Here is a 20,865-nt window from a genome sequence, read left to right on the forward strand (position 1 = left end):
TCCAAAAATACAGCATCAGCATAGAAAATAAAAATGAACCGACTTCAAAGAAAAGAGATAAATATATGTGCATATAAATAAGGGGAAAAATAGAATGGTATGCAAAATATCCCACATACATCGGTATGGATACGGTAATGCTCCAGTGGTGACCCCGCACATATCTACACCTTTGCCGCTTCCTCACATTTTCCATTTGACTTCAATTTTAATCTTTGGTATATTAATCTAAAATGAAAGGAAGAGGTATAAGAAAGCCTGTGCTCCGGGCATCTAAAACATGATAAGCTTGTACCCAGGAGGAAGAGCAGGACATGATGTGTACAACTAGCTAAGCCCATCCCTGTGCACTGATTGGCTCCCGACCCTGTCAACCAGTCTTGTGGCTGGAGGCAGCGTTATACCTCCAGCTACAGCGGGCTGCTACCTGTCCCTGTAAGTGACGTCACTCATATGCTCGCAAAACAAAGGAGAAGCCAGCAGGGAGCACTGCAGCAGGTGAGTATGTTTTTTTTTTTACTTCTCCATTTTCATGTCCAGGAAACACTGATGGTTTCCCAAAGGCTCTTGAAAGACTTCCTGGGTGTGGAAATGGCCACGGACGCATGAAAGGGGCCTTAAAGGTGGTTTCCGAAAAGCAAACAATGGCTAAAGCCTTGCCCAGTTCCTTTCCCCAACACTAAACATTTTTGATCCTTCTCCACTTCCAAGATGTGGAAGGGCGATCGAAGTGTCAATCAACACATACGGGTGAAACCAAACCGAATGTGATATCCAATAGCTGCATAACATCGGCGCAACATCAGAGTCACTGTGCAAGTATAAGACATTGCGTGCGGTCATGGTGTCATCCTCCAGCGTTGACTGGGACTGGGGCTGGAAACCCGCCCCTCTACGCGTCTCAGAAGGGATAATTCCAAGACGTGTGATCACAAGCAGCTTCCCACACAACCCCTTTAACGGAATGTTATACTTAAGGTGGAGTCCATTATGCAAATCCTAAGTATTCAGACATGGGTGATAATCACACCTAGTTGACAACCACGACCCTCTCCAGTAAATCTCCCTAAGTGACATATTACTAGTTGGCATTTTCAGAATCCTATGCTTTTGAAATGCTCAAATGTTGCTAAGCGGTGGAAATAATTACGTTTGTGCGACTGGCAAATGACTAACTCATTTACACAGCCGCCCGTCCCTGGAGATTGCTCCCTCAGAGATAGGATATATAACTTTATAACCCAATTCATTATCCCCAGCTGGTGAGAATGAAGTGAAAATGATTGCGAATGGCACAACTCAAACTTTTGGCAGAACACTGATATTAGCCGTGGAATAATTTAATTTGATATCATCTGCTCAGCGTATCTGGGGCTCATATCTCCCCGGCAGAGTTTAATGCTGCAAACAAGGTGGTTTTATTGAGGTGTCTGCAGTTCCCTGGCTGTGGAGTTCGATCAATGGAACAGATGTGCAATGTAGATTTTCGGAATCTGTAAGGCTGGGGATAATAGAATACCGCTATGTTCTGTAAACTGTGCTTTACTGATGTAAAATTCACTTAAAGGGGTACTCCGGGCAGGGGTTATTTTTAGGGTATGGTCGGGGAAGGGGTGGATATAGAGGCCGCCGGTCACTTACCTCCCCGATTCCAGTGCCAGGTCCCAGATCGCGCCGCCCCATTCTCCCGTCTCGCTGTCGCTTCCTGGTCTGAGCTGCGGCTTGAGATGTGACGTCTCAAGGCAGCTCAGCTTTTCAACGGCCGAGGCAGGACTCCACTACGACGTCACGTCTCAAGCCGCAGCTCAGACCAGGAAGCAACAGCGGGATGGGAGAACAGGGTGGCACGATCCGGGACCCAGCGATGGAACCGGAGAGGTAAGTGACCGGCAGCCTCTATTTCCACCCCTTCCCCGGCCATACCCTAAAAATAACCCCCTCCCGGAGTAACCCTTTTAAAGGGAACGCGTCATTAGAAAAGGACCTATTGTTTAAATCAAGGTTTTATGTTAAACATATGTTTTTTAGAATTACAGTATCTATCTTTAAAATAATCTTTAAATCTAACAATTTCCGTTAAGCCTACTAAGCAGTGACCTCCTGTTCTGTCTGATGATAAGGAGGAGGCTGCTGGAAAGTGATGTCTACAGCATTAAAGGCAAAACCAGTAGATTGAGGAGATGATGGATACAGCTCACAGCTCAGCCTCCACCTCCCTGTTACCTCTGCAAAGGTCACAAGATGGATTTAAATGGCAACATCAGCCTTTTATTATAACAATACACAATAAGACATATAAACAACTATTATAACTTTACATCATTAGGGTATGTTCACACTAAATAGATTAGGCGGAATTCCGTGGCGGAACTTTCCGCCGTGGAATCCCGCCTGTCTGAGTGTGCCATAGCCTGTCTATGGGAGAGCACACACTCCTCCACTGCCGCCGCTCTCCGCTCAAAGAAGTGACATGTAACCTTTGAGTGGAGAGCGGCAGCAGCGGAGGAGCGTGTGCTCTCCCATAGATGGGCAATTACACACTGAGACAGGTGGGATTCCACGGCGGAACTTTGCGCCTAATTTACACAGTGTGAACATACCCTTAGCATATAAAACATTTTCACGTTATACATACAAAAAAGTCCTTGGAGCTAAAAAAATGTGGTGGCACTCTGTCCAACATTAAATTACCTCTAGCCTTAAGGCAAATGTACCACTTGGTGTACAGAATTTCCTTTTTTTTTTTTTTTTTTTTTTTTTTTTTACATATCACCTGATCGTCGCAGGTACGTTGATCCCGGTGGCACAGTCCATTTTTCAAACCACCGCCTGGTTCCTGCCATCTACGCTGGTTTCTTCATCTACTATTAGGCTTCCCTGGTGCACTGGAGGTGGGCCCAGCGCATTGATATCAGTGAACTGGGGGCACTGGACCCTCCTCAAGTGCACCAAGTGGGACTCATTGCAGATGGTAAGAATCGGGTAGCAGTTTGAAAAATGCACTAGCGCCGACCAGGTGGTACTGTATATTAAAAAATTGTGTATGTCAAGTGGTGCATTCCCTTTAAACTTGTCTCAAAGGCACCAAAGAGCCACCTGCAGATGCCAAAGTATAACACAGTCACTAACTCCCCAAGGATTACACCCATAAGGGTTGGCTGTGTTCCCCAAATAGTCGGTGACTTGCCGGGTTGTAGTGGGTCCCTTGGGCTCTTGTCACTGTAGTCCTGAGTGGTGACTGACCCACCCGGACTATTGGTACCGCCACCCACAGGAAGGGAAAAAATGGGAATTGTAGTTTTGCAACAGCTGGAGGGCCGAAGGATTTCCATCTTTGATCTAGATGATGAAGCATCTGTGATGACCTTCCCATTGTCTCCACCAAGATTCTAAGCTTTATAAGCTTATTAAAAATAGATGGAAGTTAATTGGTCTCAGTAGAAGCCATCGATTCCCCCTTCAAGCCCCAGTTACATTTTATCTAAAATTACGAGAACTTTGAGTCCAATGAATTGTTTTGCTTGGGTTGGAGTCGGGCCATTTAGATACATCTGGGCTCCTATCACCTGTATTCCTGTATTTTACAAGGAGGTAATTACTCCGGCAGCCCCAACGGCGCTAATGTATGCGTCTATTAATACGGGTTATGCATGTGCTCGGATTTCGGAAGCTTCTGGAAGTATTTTAAGTAGTCTGACCGTTTTGTTCTTTTGTCTGGGACTCTGGCGGCAATGAATTCCAGTGTATTGTGATACTGTATGATAATATCCTGCAAAATTATATCAATTAGAGAGAATTTCTCCTATCAGCTCTCTTGGGGCCAAATCTGTTATTATTAAGTAATTGCTATATGGGAATAATTCAGTAATAAGTTTTCTGCATGAACTGCCCAGACGCTTCTGCTGGTGGCTGCAGAATTTCTAATGAGGTGGTAAATAAAGACGGGAGAAAGTTACATGTACTGAGGCCTCTTAAAGTTTTATTAACTAGAATGCCGGGGCTGGGATAGAACTAGAGATGAGCACAACTGGAGCATGCTCAAAGCCAATCGTTCAGTATAGGAATACTGGTGGCTGAAGACATTGGATGCAGCTCTAGGGAGCTCGGAAAATTAAGGATACAGCCATAGGCCATAAGCTATATCCACCAGGACTACCTAGGGCTGTATCCAACTTCTTCAACCACCGGTATTCAAATTTCGAACAATCGGCTTCACGCTTCAGTTGCGATTATCTCTTAACATAACCCATTGGTTGGAAAGAACTCTAGATTAGTTCCTAATAAAAAAATTCTTCAATACCTTAGTCACATGACTCAGATGGATCAAGTTTAAAGGGGTTATCCATGATCCCCCTGAAACAGCACCACTCATCCTCAGTTTGGGTGTGATATTGCCGCTAAGTTCCATTAAAAGGGTTATCCAGCGCTACGAAAACATGGCCACTTTCTTCCAGAGACAGCCCCACTTTTGTCTCCAGCTTGGGCAGGTTTTTGATGCTCAGTTCAATTGAAGTGAATGGAGCTTAACTGCAAACCGCACCTGAACTAGAGACAAGAGTCGTGTTGTCTCTGAAAGAAAGTGGCCATGTTTTTGTAGCACTGGATAACCCATTTAAAGGGATTGAAGCCAAGATGTAGGGCCACACCCCAGGGGGAAGTTGTGGTGTTTTTTTTAAATCCAGGATAAACCCTTGAAATGCTATTATATCTAAAAATGTGTCCGCCTGCAGAGAAATATCCACTGAACCTGCTGATTTCGGGAGTCTCTTTTTCCATAATTGCCAACAGTCCTGGGTAATAGATGCCAAAGGGGCGGTGTTGCCAAGGCTTTCCCGGGTATTTTAGGGTGGTCCTAATGAACCTAGGGGCAAAGGTTAAACGTCCTGGTAACTATACTCTCCCAAAAGCAGATCTTGGCGGAAGGAAGATTCGGAAACGTATTTCAGCAATGTGCAAAGTTGGTCAATTCAAATGTAGCTACTAAAATGGTACTGTCACAAAGTATGCTGGACCCCATCGTCATGCTGTCCATTTGCCGCTGGTAGTTTGGGCATCCTTGGAGATGACCATGCCGCATCAGTAATGCGCACAACCCCAATTGGATCAGAATCTGGGTTGTGCACATTATCGACCCAGCGTGGTCGTCTCCATGGATACCTCAATTTCCGATGGAATTACTGACAGCGGAATGATCTTTCCCTCCCTATAATCATAAAAGTTCATGTGTTCCCTATGGGGAAGGATGATTGCCACCAGACTGGTCTGGCCATGGCTTATCTCCCAGAAAACAAAGGGATGCCTCAATGATCTGTTAGTGTAAATCCATTTTAGTATAAGGTCCCCCATTTAAAACCCACAATCTGCCCCCCCCCCCCCCCCAAACAACTTATACCTTCAGATAGCTGCTTTTAATCCAAGATATGTCCTGGGGTCCGTTCAGCAAGTGATGCAGTTATTGTCCTAAAAAACAACTTTTTAATGTACAGCACTGTGTCATATTGGTGTGGCTTAGAGTGTCTGTGCCCTAGGCCTGCTCCGCCTCTCCATCCCTCCTCCCCGCCCTCCTCGTCATTAGGAATGCCCCTGGGCACAGAGTCGCTTCAAGTCTTAGTTGTATAACTATCTATAGCCTATGATGGGGGAACCCACCCCAATGCAGATTTCATGTACAAGTTCCTGGGCTGGCCTAAGCAGTTATAGCTTGGGATCTGAGCAAGCTCTATATCCAGCCAATGCTTTGCCATTAAAGAGACTCTGTAGGTTTATGCTGTCCTATCTAAGGGTAGTAAGGGTAGTATAAACTACCCTTGTGAATGATGTATCACTTACATTGTTCTGTGCAGCTGATCCAGAGATATCCTCCTAAATAACATAAACAATAAATTGTCCTCTCCATTATGTGCATGAGCTCAGTTGTCTAGGATATTTATGAGCTCCAGAAAATTCTGTCCTCCAACTGCTGATTGGCAGTTATCCATCTATGCCCTCTTTTAAGGCAGTATAAACCTAGTGACAGATTCCCTTTAAGTAAAACGGTGGTTATACATCTCCCTTTTTCTATTGTCACTACTGTGATCCTGCCTATATAGTCTCCACCAGCACCATACACTTCTCATTCAATGAATATAAAGCTGCCCTTTAGTGATATTATATGTATGACCTTCTGCCAATTGTGAAGTAGAAGCAGGGATTACCAGTTAATGCTTTAACGGCCGCTGTAAAGATTTGGTTAGAATTTTTTGAAATTCTCAGAATTCATAGAAATTGTTTTCAAATCCCTGGTGTCCAGATACCTAGCTGGGATATAGATGGTTCCACCTAATACTCTTACATTCTCTGTTTTTTATACCATGTAAGTTGTGCTGGTGTGAAGGAAGACTATATTAATTTCCCAGAATGCATCAGCCATCTCAGTTTAGAAGCACGGCAGCCCCAGAGGTGAGTATTGCTGATTAGAATTGATAAACGCTGTATATACGGTAAATGTCAAGTTGTTCCTGCATTTCCAGACCTTCAGATGGATGTATAGACGGCGGTAAAATCCCAATCCTCAACCTTGTTTGTTTGTTAAGAACTTCTTTTCTTATCAAGACAAAGCTTCATGTGCCGCACGGAGAGAAATGAGCATCACACCGGCTCAAATGTGGTTATCTTACAAAAATGCACTGAAAGGATTCTGAAGAGTGTTATTCTTTCCTATGGCCTCCTACCACCATTATTTTATTATCTGAATGGAAGACAGATGTTATTTGTATAGAGAAACATTTTTATGCTGTGATTTGATCCTTTATCTTCACAAATTAGGCTAAATACTTGGTATTCCGACAGGACCCGTACATTTCACAGCTGCCTATGCTGCAGTAAGCTCCTGTCTAACAGATACCAATGACAATGTTCATCCTGATCTTTCAGAAACGTAATCTCCTATGACACCTACATAGACCAGTAGGGAAAACCGTCGAGAAAGGGAAAAATAATGCAAATTTAAATGACATTAGGGTTTGTAAAACAGATAGATGGAGACAGCCATGGGCACTGTTATTGCCAGAATTAAGGCATGTTATACAATGGAGTGGAGGACCCCTGAAAATGGATGTATTCCTAGCTATTAATGAGTGACCATTATTCAGAGACTCAGGATTAGGGGCCCTGGCTTTTGTACCCCAGTAATAAATGATTTATAATATGTCCTTTTTAGTTCTGCAAATCTCCCAGAGATGCCGATTGACTCCATCTCTGATGGTCCTGTAGCATAATTGTTCCTAATTAAAATTACGGGTGATCGCCTCCGCTAAACACCAGAGGTGGCGCTACTCCCCATGCTATTAGTGCCTATAATTGTGCCAAAAAAAAAAAGAGGAACTCTAAGATTACAAGTTGCAGACTAGTGATACTTAAGCCACTATTATACGGAACGATTATCGTTGAAAAATTTACTAAAACTGTCGAAATGAGCGATTATCTGTTCGTGTAATAACACCCAATGATCAAACAACGAATGAAAAATTGTTCATTTTTCTCTTTCAACATGTTGAAAAATTATGGTTGGTAGTTCGCCAATCGTTTGCATATCTGTTCGTGTAATAAATCATTCGCCGATAAAACATGTTGTGTAGTTCGTCCTATGGAACGATAGATCAGCGCTCGTTTACTGGGCCTATCACATGGCCCGATAATCGCTTAACAAGGGCTGCAAGGACATCGTTACCAATGCCCTTGCAGCCCTTGCTTAAACGGTATACATTACCTATCCACTCTCCAGGGCTGCTGCTGTGGTCCGCTTCTCCTCGGGTCCTGCACGCTCTAGCTTCAGAGCGGCCTTTCAGATGACAGACCACTCAGCCAATCACAGGCCACGGCGGTCCCGGTCTGTGATTGGCTGAGTGGCCCCTTTCATCTGACAGGCCGCTCTGAAGCTAGAGCGCACGGGACCCGGGGAGAAGACCGCAGGAGCAGCCCTGGAGCGTGGATAGGTAATGTAGATCGTCAGTCGCCGGCCGCACACTGCTATTACATGTAGCGATGCACGGTCGGCGCCCGACAACTATAGCTTCTAACCTATATCAACAATCAGCCGATGACAACAATCATCGGCTGATTGTTGTCTTTATTACACGGAGCGATAATCGTTATGTACAATAAAACGACGTAAAAATGATCATTCATAACAGCAATCAGTGAATGTAATAACCTCAGAATTGTTTGCTTCAAAATCGTTATAGCGAATCTTTGAACGATAATCGCTACGTATAATACGGCCTTTAGACACTGGAATCCGAGACTAAAGCCATGAGTATCTGACAGGCTCGGAAGGCTATCTAAGATACAAAGGCCTGAAGAACTGGTAGCCATAAATGATGACCTCGATGATAAATTCTACATGATCTGGCATCCTTGGACCATGTTTATACTATGTCTTATCAGGCATGGCTTCTGGAATATATTTATCTATTTATAATTTTTTTTCCCGACTCCCTCTAATCTTTCCTCTCATCCCTAATGGTTGATAACAGTTTACTCTTCGTTGTGACCTGTAAAGGCAGTGTAAATGAGCACCGATCTTTCTTCCAGTGATGGCCCCATATCGGGTAGTCTAAAAGGACCCTGGTAGTTTGCATCTACCTAATCTGCAGGGTTCTTAGTCCTCCACATCTCTGGATAACAGGAACCTGCTTGTACAATTTGTATATTTTTATATCACAAAAATAATCGACTGAACTATAAAAATTATTTTGTAGGTTCGACATCTTAAATGTCATATTTCTTGTCTGTTTAGTTTTTAGACCCGTAGAACCGGAGTTTTGTGTGGAGCCGGCACCACCCGCAGTTCAGCTTTGCAACACCCCTTGCCCATCAGATTGCTTGTTGTCTCTATGGAGTGACTGGGGACCATGTATACATGAAAACTGCCTGGAACCTCATGGGAGAAAAGGTAAGTTTTGTCTTTTCATGATGATCGCTTGGGTATAATGATTACGTTCTGTAATACCATCCACAAAATTATCACAAACCTGAGCCAAACCGTACAGGCGGCACATAGGTGTAACATTCCATCTTTGTATCTATTGCAGTTCAACACAATTTTGGAAATTTTAAAAATTTTTTATTTTTGAAATGTTTTCACCATTAGACGTAGTGACACGGCTGTTTTCTTTTTAGGTTTTAAATTCAGAAGAAGACAAATTGTAGTGGAGCCAATAAAAACTGCTGGAAATTGTCCCCATTTAGTAGAATCAGTCCCGTGTGAAGATCCTCTATGCTATCGGTGGGTGTTATCCGGACAGCTACACTGTGTACCTGAAAATGGAGAATGTGGACATGGAAAGTACGACATTAACACAACGTGCCTGGGGGAGAACGGTAAGGGTACTATTACACCAAGCAATTTTCCGACGACTAACGATTAACGATCTTAAACGATCGCTAAGGCAAACGACCCGAAATCGTTCGCCCAAGTACACGAAACGATGATCGTTATTTATGATCGTTCTTGCGGTCGTTTAGTCGTCGCTATTGCGTACGTTTCAGCTGAGGAATCTTATTCCACCGAACGATGTGCGAACGATCTAACGATAAAAATAGGTCCGGATCCTATTAAACGATCAACGATTTCTCGTTGGTCATTTAATCGTTGCCTGCTATTACACGAAATCATTAGCGTTCAAATCCGAACGATTTAACGATTTTTCGAACGATAATCGTTCCGTGTAATACCACCCTAAGTCTCCGGTCCATTACTAGTCTCTGGTTTGTGGTGTCTTTTCTCTCAGAAGATACCGACCCTTCTTGTGGAGATCCAGCTTATATGAAGTCTTTAGTGCAGAAACTCCTGGGAAAATGTATGTAAAATAGCTGTCAACCAGAGAGGAGGAAATTGTCTCTGTAAAGCAGCATGTAGGTGGATACTTACTGCCTTGTAAATTGAGGAGAATGGGACCCTATAGTAAAAATCTACATTACTGCTCTATAGTTAGTTCACATTCTTTTTTCATCTTGTCTAGGGTAGTGACCTACAGGTATGTCCCCCTCCCCCATCTCTCTTGGTAACCTGTGGCTATGTGGGTGGCATTCTTTGCAGGTTTTCACAGCCAAGAGGGAAGAGGAATGATGTCAGTACAGTAGAGCAAAGACTTAAATAAGCTTCGGAGGTCTGAAGCACATCATCCATATTTACAGACCTTAGAATCGGTATGTCGGCTAAGGGTTATCCTCTCCAGATAAAGTTTGTGGAGAAAAATTTTGTGTTATTGCATTGGGTGTGTTGCACTATTGTTGTTGCCTGACTCTTTTGGTCTGGCAGGGATAAGCCGATGGGAGAGCAGTCTTGCTGCAGCTCACGCCCCCCCCCTCCACACATACACACTCCTATGGATAGCACATGAACACATGACTGCATATGGAAGAGTTGGGAGAGATGATTGTCTGATGAACAAACATTTGTTGGGCAGTTATTGAAAGTGTATGGCAAGCTGTAGACCAGGTGCAACCAGTAGTCAACCTGTGGGCCAGACTGTGCTCTGTTGGGGGGTGGCATTATACTTCAGATTGTAAGGATTGGGGATCACATGTATAGCTTTATAGCCGCCAGCTTCTTAACAGTATATTAACTTAAAACAGCATATTTTTATATTAGTTTTGCCTTTGTAAAAAAAAAAGCAAAATTAGACCGAAAATATGGTATGTTGGGTAAATATATAATAAAAAAAAAACTGGCGGCTATATTACATTAGATAGGAAGGTCATTCAATCTATTGCATTATAGCCACCAGTTTCTTTACAGTATATTAACTTAATACAGCATATTTTCATTGTAGTTTTGCTTTTTTTCGTTTAAAAAAGCAAAACTGAAATGAAAACATGCTGGCATCTATAAGGCAATAGACTCGACCCCTGATCCTTATGATGGTAAGTATCATCCCACACCATGCCCTTCCCCAACAGAGCACAGTCCGGCCATTTCAGATCACCCGGGTAGCCTCTGCTGTGTGGGGGTCACCTGGTTAAATACTTGAGCGTGAGGGCACCCGAAAGCTTTTTTTTTTTTTTTTTTTTTTTTTTTACCCAAGCGCCCGAGCAGCACGCAGTACTTGCTTGACTATTGAATACTTTTGTTAGCCGGATACTCGAATGATTACTATACTCAAATAAGTATGTTCTCTCATTCCATTCAATATATCATGATACAGTTTAGTTATATAGGTTTGTACCCCATGAGGAGGCCATTGTCCCTAGCCATTTTGGCTTGAAAGCCACTCTAAGCTTCTGTGTTGATCTTCCGTGGATCTCCTTTCTTCCTATGGCTGTCTATTTAGCTCTCGCCATCCTTTGCAGGGAGTCCACAATTACCTCCGTATAATGTAATAGGTCATTAATGCTATGGGCAGACTTCCATTTTCTGCTACTCCAGGATTATATACTGTAAGGTTTATCTTTTAATCCTGTTGCCCACATATCAATCTGTAGTTTGCGGCTACAGAACAGATTTTGATTAATGATTGTCCTGGGAATCGGCGTGTTGCTTATTATCGTGGCAGGGGTTACTGATATATGTAATAAAAAAGAATTACTTTCAGCAAGCTGGTAGGCAGCTTGTTCACATATATAGATTGTATTTTATGTCTAACATCGCCCAGTGCATAAAATCAGGTTTTATTTATGGGGATATATAATATCTGACTGTACAAGAAAAAAACTTAATAAACAGGCAAAGTAATGCGATTAAAGGGGATATCCACTTTAGACAATTCCTTAAGTCAAAAGAGTTAGTCAGTCAGTGATTGGCTGAGTGGCATGTCACGCCAGAGATGAGTAATAGCCTGCTCAGCCAATCAGTGACTAATTGAGATGGGACAGCTTCATGGCATGGCTAGTGATTGGCTGAGCAGGCTATCACTCTTTAGAAAAGAATGCAAGCCCGCTTAACCAATCACTGGCTGCGGTGCTGTCCTGCCTCAGCCAGTGATTGGCTGAGCAGACTGGAGGTGGCTGGAGACATCAGAGACATATAGGACGACACTGTGCGATAAGTATATAATTTTATAAAATTATCTCTGGCCCCTGTTAACTTTACTTAGACCTCCGGACTGTGACTTTAACTGTCAGCACCTGCTGATATGTCCGTTTTGCACAAGAGATGGCGAGGAGGAAGATAAGTCTTTTAACTTCCTCCTCAGTGCAATTCTGGTGCAGTTAGTTGTGGGCTCCACAGTCCGGTGAGAATATTAGGAGCACTGCCCACCCCCATAACGCTGATCCAGCCGCCCCCCCTCCCTTTCTAACGATAATGCATGGAGCGGACTGGCCGGGGGCGGGCCGTATTGGCACTATGGGGGTGAGCAGTGCTCCTAAAGGTGCCCCAGTGCTCCTAACATTCTCACCGGACCGTGGAGCACATGACTACCTGCACTGGTACCAGGAAGGGAAGAGACATATATTTTTCCTTGGCGTCTCCTGGGCAATAGGAACATATCGGTAGGTTAGATTCACCTAACCTGCTGATAGTTTCCCGTTAATACTTGACACACTTAAACTCAACTTTCTGTACACAAATGTTGAGTCACTACTATTCAGGATCTGTCCAGTCTACTTCACACTAGGCCGGCCTAAACCAATCAGGTTACACACACTACAAGCCTCAGTAGCCAACGTTTCTGTAAACACCAATCTCCTCTAGGCTCTTCACCCACACAATTTGCTTTGAAATAACCAGATAGTGAATCTTATCTGATGGGTAGAGATGAGCGAACCTCATGATCTCACGTAGAATTTGATTACCGGTGGCTAAAGAAGTTGGATGCAGCCCTAGGGAGTCCCAGAAAACATGGAGACAGCCTGTGACGATCGCTACTCTCAGATCACGTCACTGGGGGGATTAACACTATTGAGCTTACCAATCTACCTCATAAATTCCTATACAATCCCCTCTGGATGATAGAATTATGCTAGATCACTCACATAGGTCTGCCGCACCCCAATATCTCTTACAACTATGCGCTGCCACCACCTATACTTATCAGGCAATAGGGGCCTATTATGGATATCTCGCTATATCCCAACACTCAAACTACTCCCAATACAACACAATAGTACAACTAGTCTCAATATAACACTATGGTAACGTTCTCTCCCTTCGGAAGTATAAGTTTTATAAGCTTACAAGGAAGGAGCTTAAAATTTTTAAAAAATTTCAAAAAATACATACATACAAACAATGCAAAAAAACAATGCAAACCATTATAAAAGAAAAGGAATAAACAGAATAATATCTTACTGCCGAACAGAAGTAGTATCCTGGCTGTGGGGTACAGCAGAGACACACGGGCAGCCCCTCCAATTGTGATATGGATCCCCCAAAGACTGATATTGATCCTTGTTGGTGCAAGGATTTTAAGCACAAATTTTCCCTCCAGAATTCTGTCGGGTGATGTCACTGAGAGGAGGCCGGTCACATGGTAATGAGGGGCACTCCTCTTTTTATGAATGTATTCTGTAGTGTATAAGTCCCACACTAATCACTAATTTATAGTGATGAGCGAATAGTGAAATATTAGAATATTCGATATTTGTACGAATATCGAATATTCGATCCCATTAAAGTCTATGGGAACAAGTATTCTCTTATTGAAAAACATCTATTCGAGCACTTGGAGGTTCACCAAGTCTACAATGACACCTCAGGAAAAGGGAAGCGGGATTTGAACGCTTATTGAATATTTATCGAATATTCGGCGTACTATTCGATAATATACCTTACTATTCGATCAAACAGTATTCGCTCATCACTACTAATTTAGATGACAGGGACCTCCTATAAATATGACATAATCATTAATCAAGGGGGCATATCCCAAGCAACCATTAGATACCAAACATGAATGTATACGCTCCACGTTATCAGACAATATCTAATATCACCCGGTTGCTGTGGGCATATCACCATGATTTTGACATATGTATGGAGGCGCCTTTCCCCAACCATAAATACTAAATTTGGTAGCTCCAAATATGAATTATGACAAAGATTCCTTTGTTCTAATATTTCCACTTTGAACTCTCTTTGTTCCATCTTTATCAAGTCATAGTGGGCTCAGGAGTGTGGGGGAGGGTCAGAGATGTGAATCTTTGTCCCTAGTGGAGGTGCCAATACTATCTCTGTGTTACAGTGTTTACAGGAGAGGAACAATATCTAAAGATTTGGGAGTTAAGCCTAACACCTTGGTAGAGGCCAAATGTTTCCCCTACAAGGGTTAGAAGCAGGTCAATTAACAACTCCCCTTGTCACTAGGCTGCCTGTAATATCACACAGCCTATGGCCTATGGCTGTATCCTTGTTTTCTAGGACTCCCCAGGGCTGCATACAGCTTCTTCAGTCATTGGTAATCAAAGGCCGCAGGCTCTGACTCCTCACACTTTTTATCCAGCCCTCCAGCAGTCTTACAATGACCATAATCCCCTTCCAGTCTCTATCCCACTGCCGATAGTTACATCATACCTCTACCATTACCTCAGTCATCTATCTGATATAATAAGTACCTGGAGTCTGAATCATCCCCTAAACATAACTTGGCTCCATCTAGTTTTGCTCAGGATACAAGTTGGCAGCCATAAAGGAAAAATGTGTTGCCTGATCCCCGATCCATTGGCTACGTTCCGCACGAGCCACACTCTGCTGAAGTGTAAGGCAATTCACAAGAACCACTTCAGATCAGCGATGTGAACATATACCAAATCTTCAACTCTACTTGTAACAACCCATAAAATCAATATGACATCATAAGGTGACCCCAATCCGTAACGCCGACGCATTTCTGGTCATCATACACCCTTATTCATGGACAATGCCATGAGTAAGGGTGTATAATCACCAGAAAGGTGTTGGATGATCTGAAATTCTCCTTGTAAGTTGGCAGCCATAGCAGAATATATTTTTGCATAGTGAAGACTTAGTTCTAAAGTCCAGTCTTCTTCCACTGGGGAAACAGTGACCTCCTTAATTTCCGCCTTTACGAATCATCCCTAAAATATTAATAGAAATGCTAAATGAATTATAAGTAAAATAACACTTAGAGTGAAGGAACATCCAAACAACATTAGGATCCGTCACATATATGACATTGGTTGAATTTCAAGCTCATCTAAAATGCATGTCCCTAGATTTTGAGGACGTGCCAAGCTGCAGGCGGGAAAAATAGGCAACACGTCCCTGGAGGCCCCCGAAATGTAGCGCAGAATTAAATATTGATTTACTATTGTGTTGTGTGTGTATATATAGGCACTTTTATGTGCTGGGAGCACAATGCGCTAGAAAAGTTCTAGGTCTTTCCATTGTTTCCTGGTAGAAACTGATATTTGCAATGTGCCTTAGGGCGTCTTCCCACATTCAGGTTTTTGATGTAGATTTTGAAGTCAAAGCTGTGAATTGATGATAAATTGAGGACACGTATATCAGAAAGTCAAAGAACTCTCTGTATAAATCTATTCCTGGCTTTGCCTTCAAAAACTGCATTTAATAGCTTGAAATGTGTGAACACAGCCTTAGGCCCCTTTCACTGATCCGTAATTGTGGACAGTATAGTACCCATTGATTTCGATGAACGTTTTTACACAGCTGTAATTCTAAAAATCCATAAAAAGGACTGAATTCTGAGCCGCAGAACATTATACACTCGGAGGGGTCAACTTATACCTATGAATGGGTCAGGGCAGGTGTGGACAGCACTATGGATGTATGAATGACACATGGCAAAGCCATCTCCATGGAGCTTGAAGGACATTTGAAGTCCCTTTATACTCTAGAGTCGTAAAAACTCTGAATGACGCAGTATTCTCCCCTAGAAGCAATTTTCCACACTTTAGTATGCCACCTCTGTCCATGTCAGGAACTGTCCAGAGCAGTAGATGTTTTCTATAAGGATTTGCTCCTGTTCTGGACAGTTCCTGACATGGACAGAGGTGGCAGCAGAGAGCACTGTGTCAGACTGGAAAGAATACACCACTTCCTGCAGGGCATATGTGGTGCTCACCCTCGGTGTGCAGGTAGGGCCGGTCACTTGCCAGATGGTTAAGCGTGATGCCAGTCCTGTGGTGGTTGGCCGAGATATAGCTCTGTGTGGTGGTATTGTGTTGTGACGCCAGTGCTGCATGGGTACACAGGTATGGAGGCACACCTGCTTTTAGTTTAATGGCCTGGCTATACCTTGTTCCCCTGTGATGAGGGACCTGGCGGGCTCTTTGGGGTCCCTTGGGCTATTGTCATGGTGGTCTGCAGTGGAGTAGTGACCCACCCGGACTATTGGTACTGCCACCCACAGAAAGGGAAGATGACCCAAGGAAGGTGTGTGTGCTGTGTCGGTGCTTGACAAGGAACCACAGAGTCCCTTTAGCATAAATATAATCCTGTTTACTCTGAAGATAGTTGAGGTAGGCAGCAGATAATACAGCTTTGCCTTGATACAATACTTTACACTTGATAAGTTGCTTAATACTTTACAGTCCAGATTTGCACTGAGAACTGAAGCAGTGGTACAGTCATGCTGACTAATCTGACTGAGAGGTGAAATAGAAGATCAGAAGAGTAGAGAGGGAGATGTCGAGAGAGTACCAACCCAAGTAGTACTGTGCTCTGCCAGAACTTCAGAGGTAGTAATAGAAGAATACTTGAGAGAAGAGAAAATACTTATGCCTGTGTTTTGACTCTTTGGTCTTTGCACCACCTATTGCCCACCAGTGTCAAGTGACCCGTCCTAGAGGCTGACACAAGCCCCAGATCTTGTTACCTGGCATGAGTTGAATGCTGAGGGTTCTCTGCTTACACCCGCACTGCGAGATAGAGTTCATGGGCTTCTAGCAACTTTGCTTTATCCGGATCAGTTCCTTACTTCTTTGTGGATACTCTCCTGCACTGTGTGTCTCCTTGACCCCGGCGTGGGTTAGGATGATCTCTGACTTGTCCTCTTTAGTGGAAGGCTTAACACAGCATAGTGTTGAGTGAGGTTACTTGAAAAGAAACTGTCTCTGACTGCATGTGCTCTGGTCTACGTCTAGACTGCACTACTTAGACTGCAGACCTGGCAGGAGCCAAGGCGCAATTAGACTTTTGTAGAGAGTCTTCTAGCTTGTGTCCTTCCTCTGCAGAATCCAAAAACAAAAGACTCTACACTTCCTCTACCCATGTGACTTCCTTCCTACAGCCCCTGTAAGGTGTGCTGTGAGTGGGTGAGGAGTGCATAAGAAGAAGTAAAGAGAGATATGATAGGTGAAGAGAAGAAAGAACTCTCATTGGTGTGCAGATCCATGTGGCACACAAACATAACAATAACAATTTGGGTACTACAGCCGTGCATTATCTAGGTATACATACTGATAGCAACGACATCTTGTGGCAAAACTCGGGTACTACTATATCATCATTTAGTCTTAAAAGTACAGGCTTTTAGGAGGGGTGTAACCAATAGCAACCACAAATACACGGACTGGAGAAAAAGGAATGGCTGCACATCCCATCTATGGCTGATACTAATGCCGCTAGGCCTATATTAAAATTCAACACCAGAGTGTCTGTATATGATTTGATCAAGCCATAACAGCCCTGTGTACCAACGTGCAGGTCCTCTGGTTCACACGGGTCCCTACGCTAACTCCACACCGTGTCGGTTAGTGACCACCACCCCCGCAAAGCGTGCACATGCAGGGAAGGGAGGCCATGGAACGGCCCTGCAACCCCAATGTCACAGGACCAGACCCAAAAAGCCCCACCAGAACCCAGCCAGCACCACCGGCGGGGAAGGCTGCCCCCCAAACGACACAAGTATGGATATGGTATTACACTTACCACTGCTGCTCTCACAGAATGGGGAAGACATAAGGTACTGACATGTGAGCACAGGCATATCCTGCTAATTTTGGTCATGTGGGTCTTATAAAGGAGTGCGAGCTGTTCAGAGAGGAAGAACTGTAAAACACGGACTGGAGAGAAAGGAACGGCTGCACATCCCATCTATGGCTGATACTAATGCCGCTAGGCCAATATTAAAAATCAACACCAGAGTGTCTTTATATGATTTGATCAAGCCATAATAGCCCCGTGTACCAACGTGCAGGTCCTCTGGTTCACACGGGTCCCTACGCTAACTCCACAACGTGTCGTGCAGTGACCGCCACCCCCGCAAAGTGTGCACGTGCAGGAAAGAGGGGCCATGGAATGGTCCTGCAACCCCCATGTCACAGGACCAGACCCAAAAAGCCCCACTAGAACCCGGCCAGCTGGGGTGGTGGTCACTGATATAGGCCTAGTATCAGCCATAGACGGGATGTGCAGGCGTTCCTTTCTCTCCAGTCCGTGTTTTACACCACAAATACAGCAGCTGATAAGTGCTGGAAGACTTTAGATTTGTGGTGCCTTTTATTAGAGTAAGCAGCCATGTTTTTGTCTTCTAATCCTGGGTCAGTCACATCACCATAGGACTCTATGGGAACCCTAATACTAACCTTAGGATTATGGCCTTATGAGACCTGTATAGATTTTTGGTCCTTGTTCCCAATAACCCACCTTCCCCTTTATGTGCTTGGGATATAGAATTATTTTGTTGGTTTGTGGGACCCCTGTTGCCCACACTACCCCCAGCAGCACCAATCCTGAAATAAAGGGACCAGGCTGATAAATAATTCGTCTCAGGCACGCGGCGTAATTCATATTCTGGACATACATATTAATGACCAGTGTTTGTCGCCTTTCACCTCCGAAATGACAAGATCTCAGGCAGCAGTGCCACCGCCACAAGAGGATACTCCAGCTCCGGCACCTGGTGACTCATTTCATTGAAATACATACAAGATCTTTCTGCAGATGGAAAAATAGCAGGATTATCTGAGAGCGTTTGACAATTCACGGCTCTTCAGGAGGGTCGGATGGAAGGTTCAGCTGTGTGCCCCGCGCTAGCATTTACTGGAGTTTAACAAGATTGAATGAGGAGCTGTGCCAGGAGAAGTGTCACTGTATATCCCGCTAATAGGCTAAGCCCAGGTTGGCTAGACCAAGGGGGTTAAATAGAGGGACCCCCCCCCCGCTTTCAAATCCTACTGATGGCTATTCCTCCCAAAGACCATCATTCTGGATTGCCCCAGCTAACTACGTACACCATGGAAAAGCCACAGATTTATGCCTTTTCCATTGCACATGCCAAACGTAAGCCCAACCCTTCTGTTTGGCAGGGCCGGGGGATCAGCAAGGCAAAAAGGAAGCGTGGCCTCCTCATACGCCTAATTTAGATAGTTTCGAATTGGAGACTGGTATAAATCATTGCGGAAATCTAGACTTGCTGCGGAGCAGATTTCTGAGCAAACCCTGGGACAAGTGCAGGTCCCGCCGGAGGCATGCGGATAATTGGGGGGTAGGACCTTATCTAAGATCACAGTACGAGTATGCTGGTCCTAATGAATGTCCCCCCGAAAACTTTATAGTTGTTTGAATTTCCCTCAAGGACTTCCACATGAATAATGCATGCAGTGATGTCACAATAGTAGAAGAGCACACAAAGTGATGTCACCATGAGGATATTGCACAAAGTAAGTGTAGATTCCCACATAACTGATCCCGTTGCATACATTACTGATCCACGCTCCGGTTTGCTTTGGAGGCTTTCGGCATCCTAACGTCCTGCTCTGCCAATCTGATTGGCTGAGAGGGACGTCAGGATGCCAGGAGCCACATGAGGAGGCTGGAGTGCTGACCAGATAATGTATGCATCGAGCCACTGCGAGTTAAGGGGGGCAGCGTTTACATACTGGCAGCGGGATGAAAATTCTGCAGTATGTAATCCTACTCAGAATAATAAGTTAAGACATCCATAGTGAGTTTGCTGCAAACTCGCAGCGTGAAGTCCGCTGTGGATCAGTTACGTTTGAACCCATCCTAAGGGTAGGTTCACACTGCGTTTTTGCAGTACGTTTAACGTATCCAAAAAAAAGGATGCAGTTGCGTGCATCCGTTTAGATCCGTTATTCCCTTGACTTCCATTCTTTAAAAAAGGATCAAAACATCGCTTTTAAAAACATTTTTGCACACACAAAAACATGGTGGACCCTGTCTTTGTGTACATTAAAAGTAACAATTTAAAAACTGATCCCTTAAAAAGACTGAAAAAACTCAGTGTGCCCCCAGTGTAAAGCCTTATTCCTATCATGTGTCATCATGATGCCAGGAGCTCCGAAACGGTTCAATTGCTTGCACTGGTGGACACAGCGTCTCAGGAGGCTCCCAGCATCATAATGATACATTATAAACTCTGAACTCTGTTCCGTAGCCCGTCATCCATATTAACAGACTGTGCACGAAACGTGGGAATAAGGCCCCAAGTGATACATCAGCACACAAGTCATCCATCACTCCATGACACCATGGTTGTGGGGCCTCAGAGAAGCTGATATCTCTGCTACCCTGTGTAGCTATAGGGGATACCCTCTGCACCCCTTATAGTTACACAACCAATTATATCCGCTAACTCTTAAAGGGGTTATCCACCTGAGAGTAAAAAAATAAAAAGCTACTTTCTCCTGTCTTTCTAGCTGCTGCCATTCCTGAGTAACAAAATTTTCTAAAAGCCGATCTATAACCAAGATAGGAAACTACAATTCCCATCATGCATTTCCCTAATTGCTCTGTACTCGCTCCCTTGGCTTTCTTTCCTGCCCACTGCTGTCATTACTATTGCACAGTAAACACAGGACTGTTTTTTTTCACTTATATTTCATCACATCACCCCAGTATGTATTCCATACTAGCCGATGATGTAGCAGAGCTGACACGCGCATGGTGTAGCTATGTGCTGCATAAAGGCATCGGTTTACCGGGGGTGTAGTGTAGGTTTA

At 44.0% G+C, this 20,865-nt stretch overlaps 1 protein-coding gene across 3 annotated transcripts in view; it reads left to right on the top strand.

Annotated features, from left to right (window-relative positions):
* Positions 1 to 20,865, top strand: part of THSD7B (thrombospondin type 1 domain containing 7B) — a 420,171-nt gene that overhangs the window by 197,510 nt on the left and 201,796 nt on the right. For all 3 annotated transcript variants that reach the window (XM_069982655.1, XM_069982658.1, XM_069982657.1), the window contains 2 exons: positions 8,777 to 8,932; positions 9,160 to 9,360. In XM_069982655.1, coding sequence (XP_069838756.1) covers positions 8,777 to 8,932; positions 9,160 to 9,360 — 357 coding nt within the window. The remainder of the gene's footprint in view (positions 1 to 8,776; positions 8,933 to 9,159; positions 9,361 to 20,865) is intronic.

This window comes from Dendropsophus ebraccatus, chromosome 9, assembly GCF_027789765.1.
Source record: "Dendropsophus ebraccatus isolate aDenEbr1 chromosome 9, aDenEbr1.pat, whole genome shotgun sequence".
In the NCBI taxonomy this organism is placed as follows: Eukaryota; Metazoa; Chordata; class Amphibia; order Anura; family Hylidae; genus Dendropsophus; species Dendropsophus ebraccatus.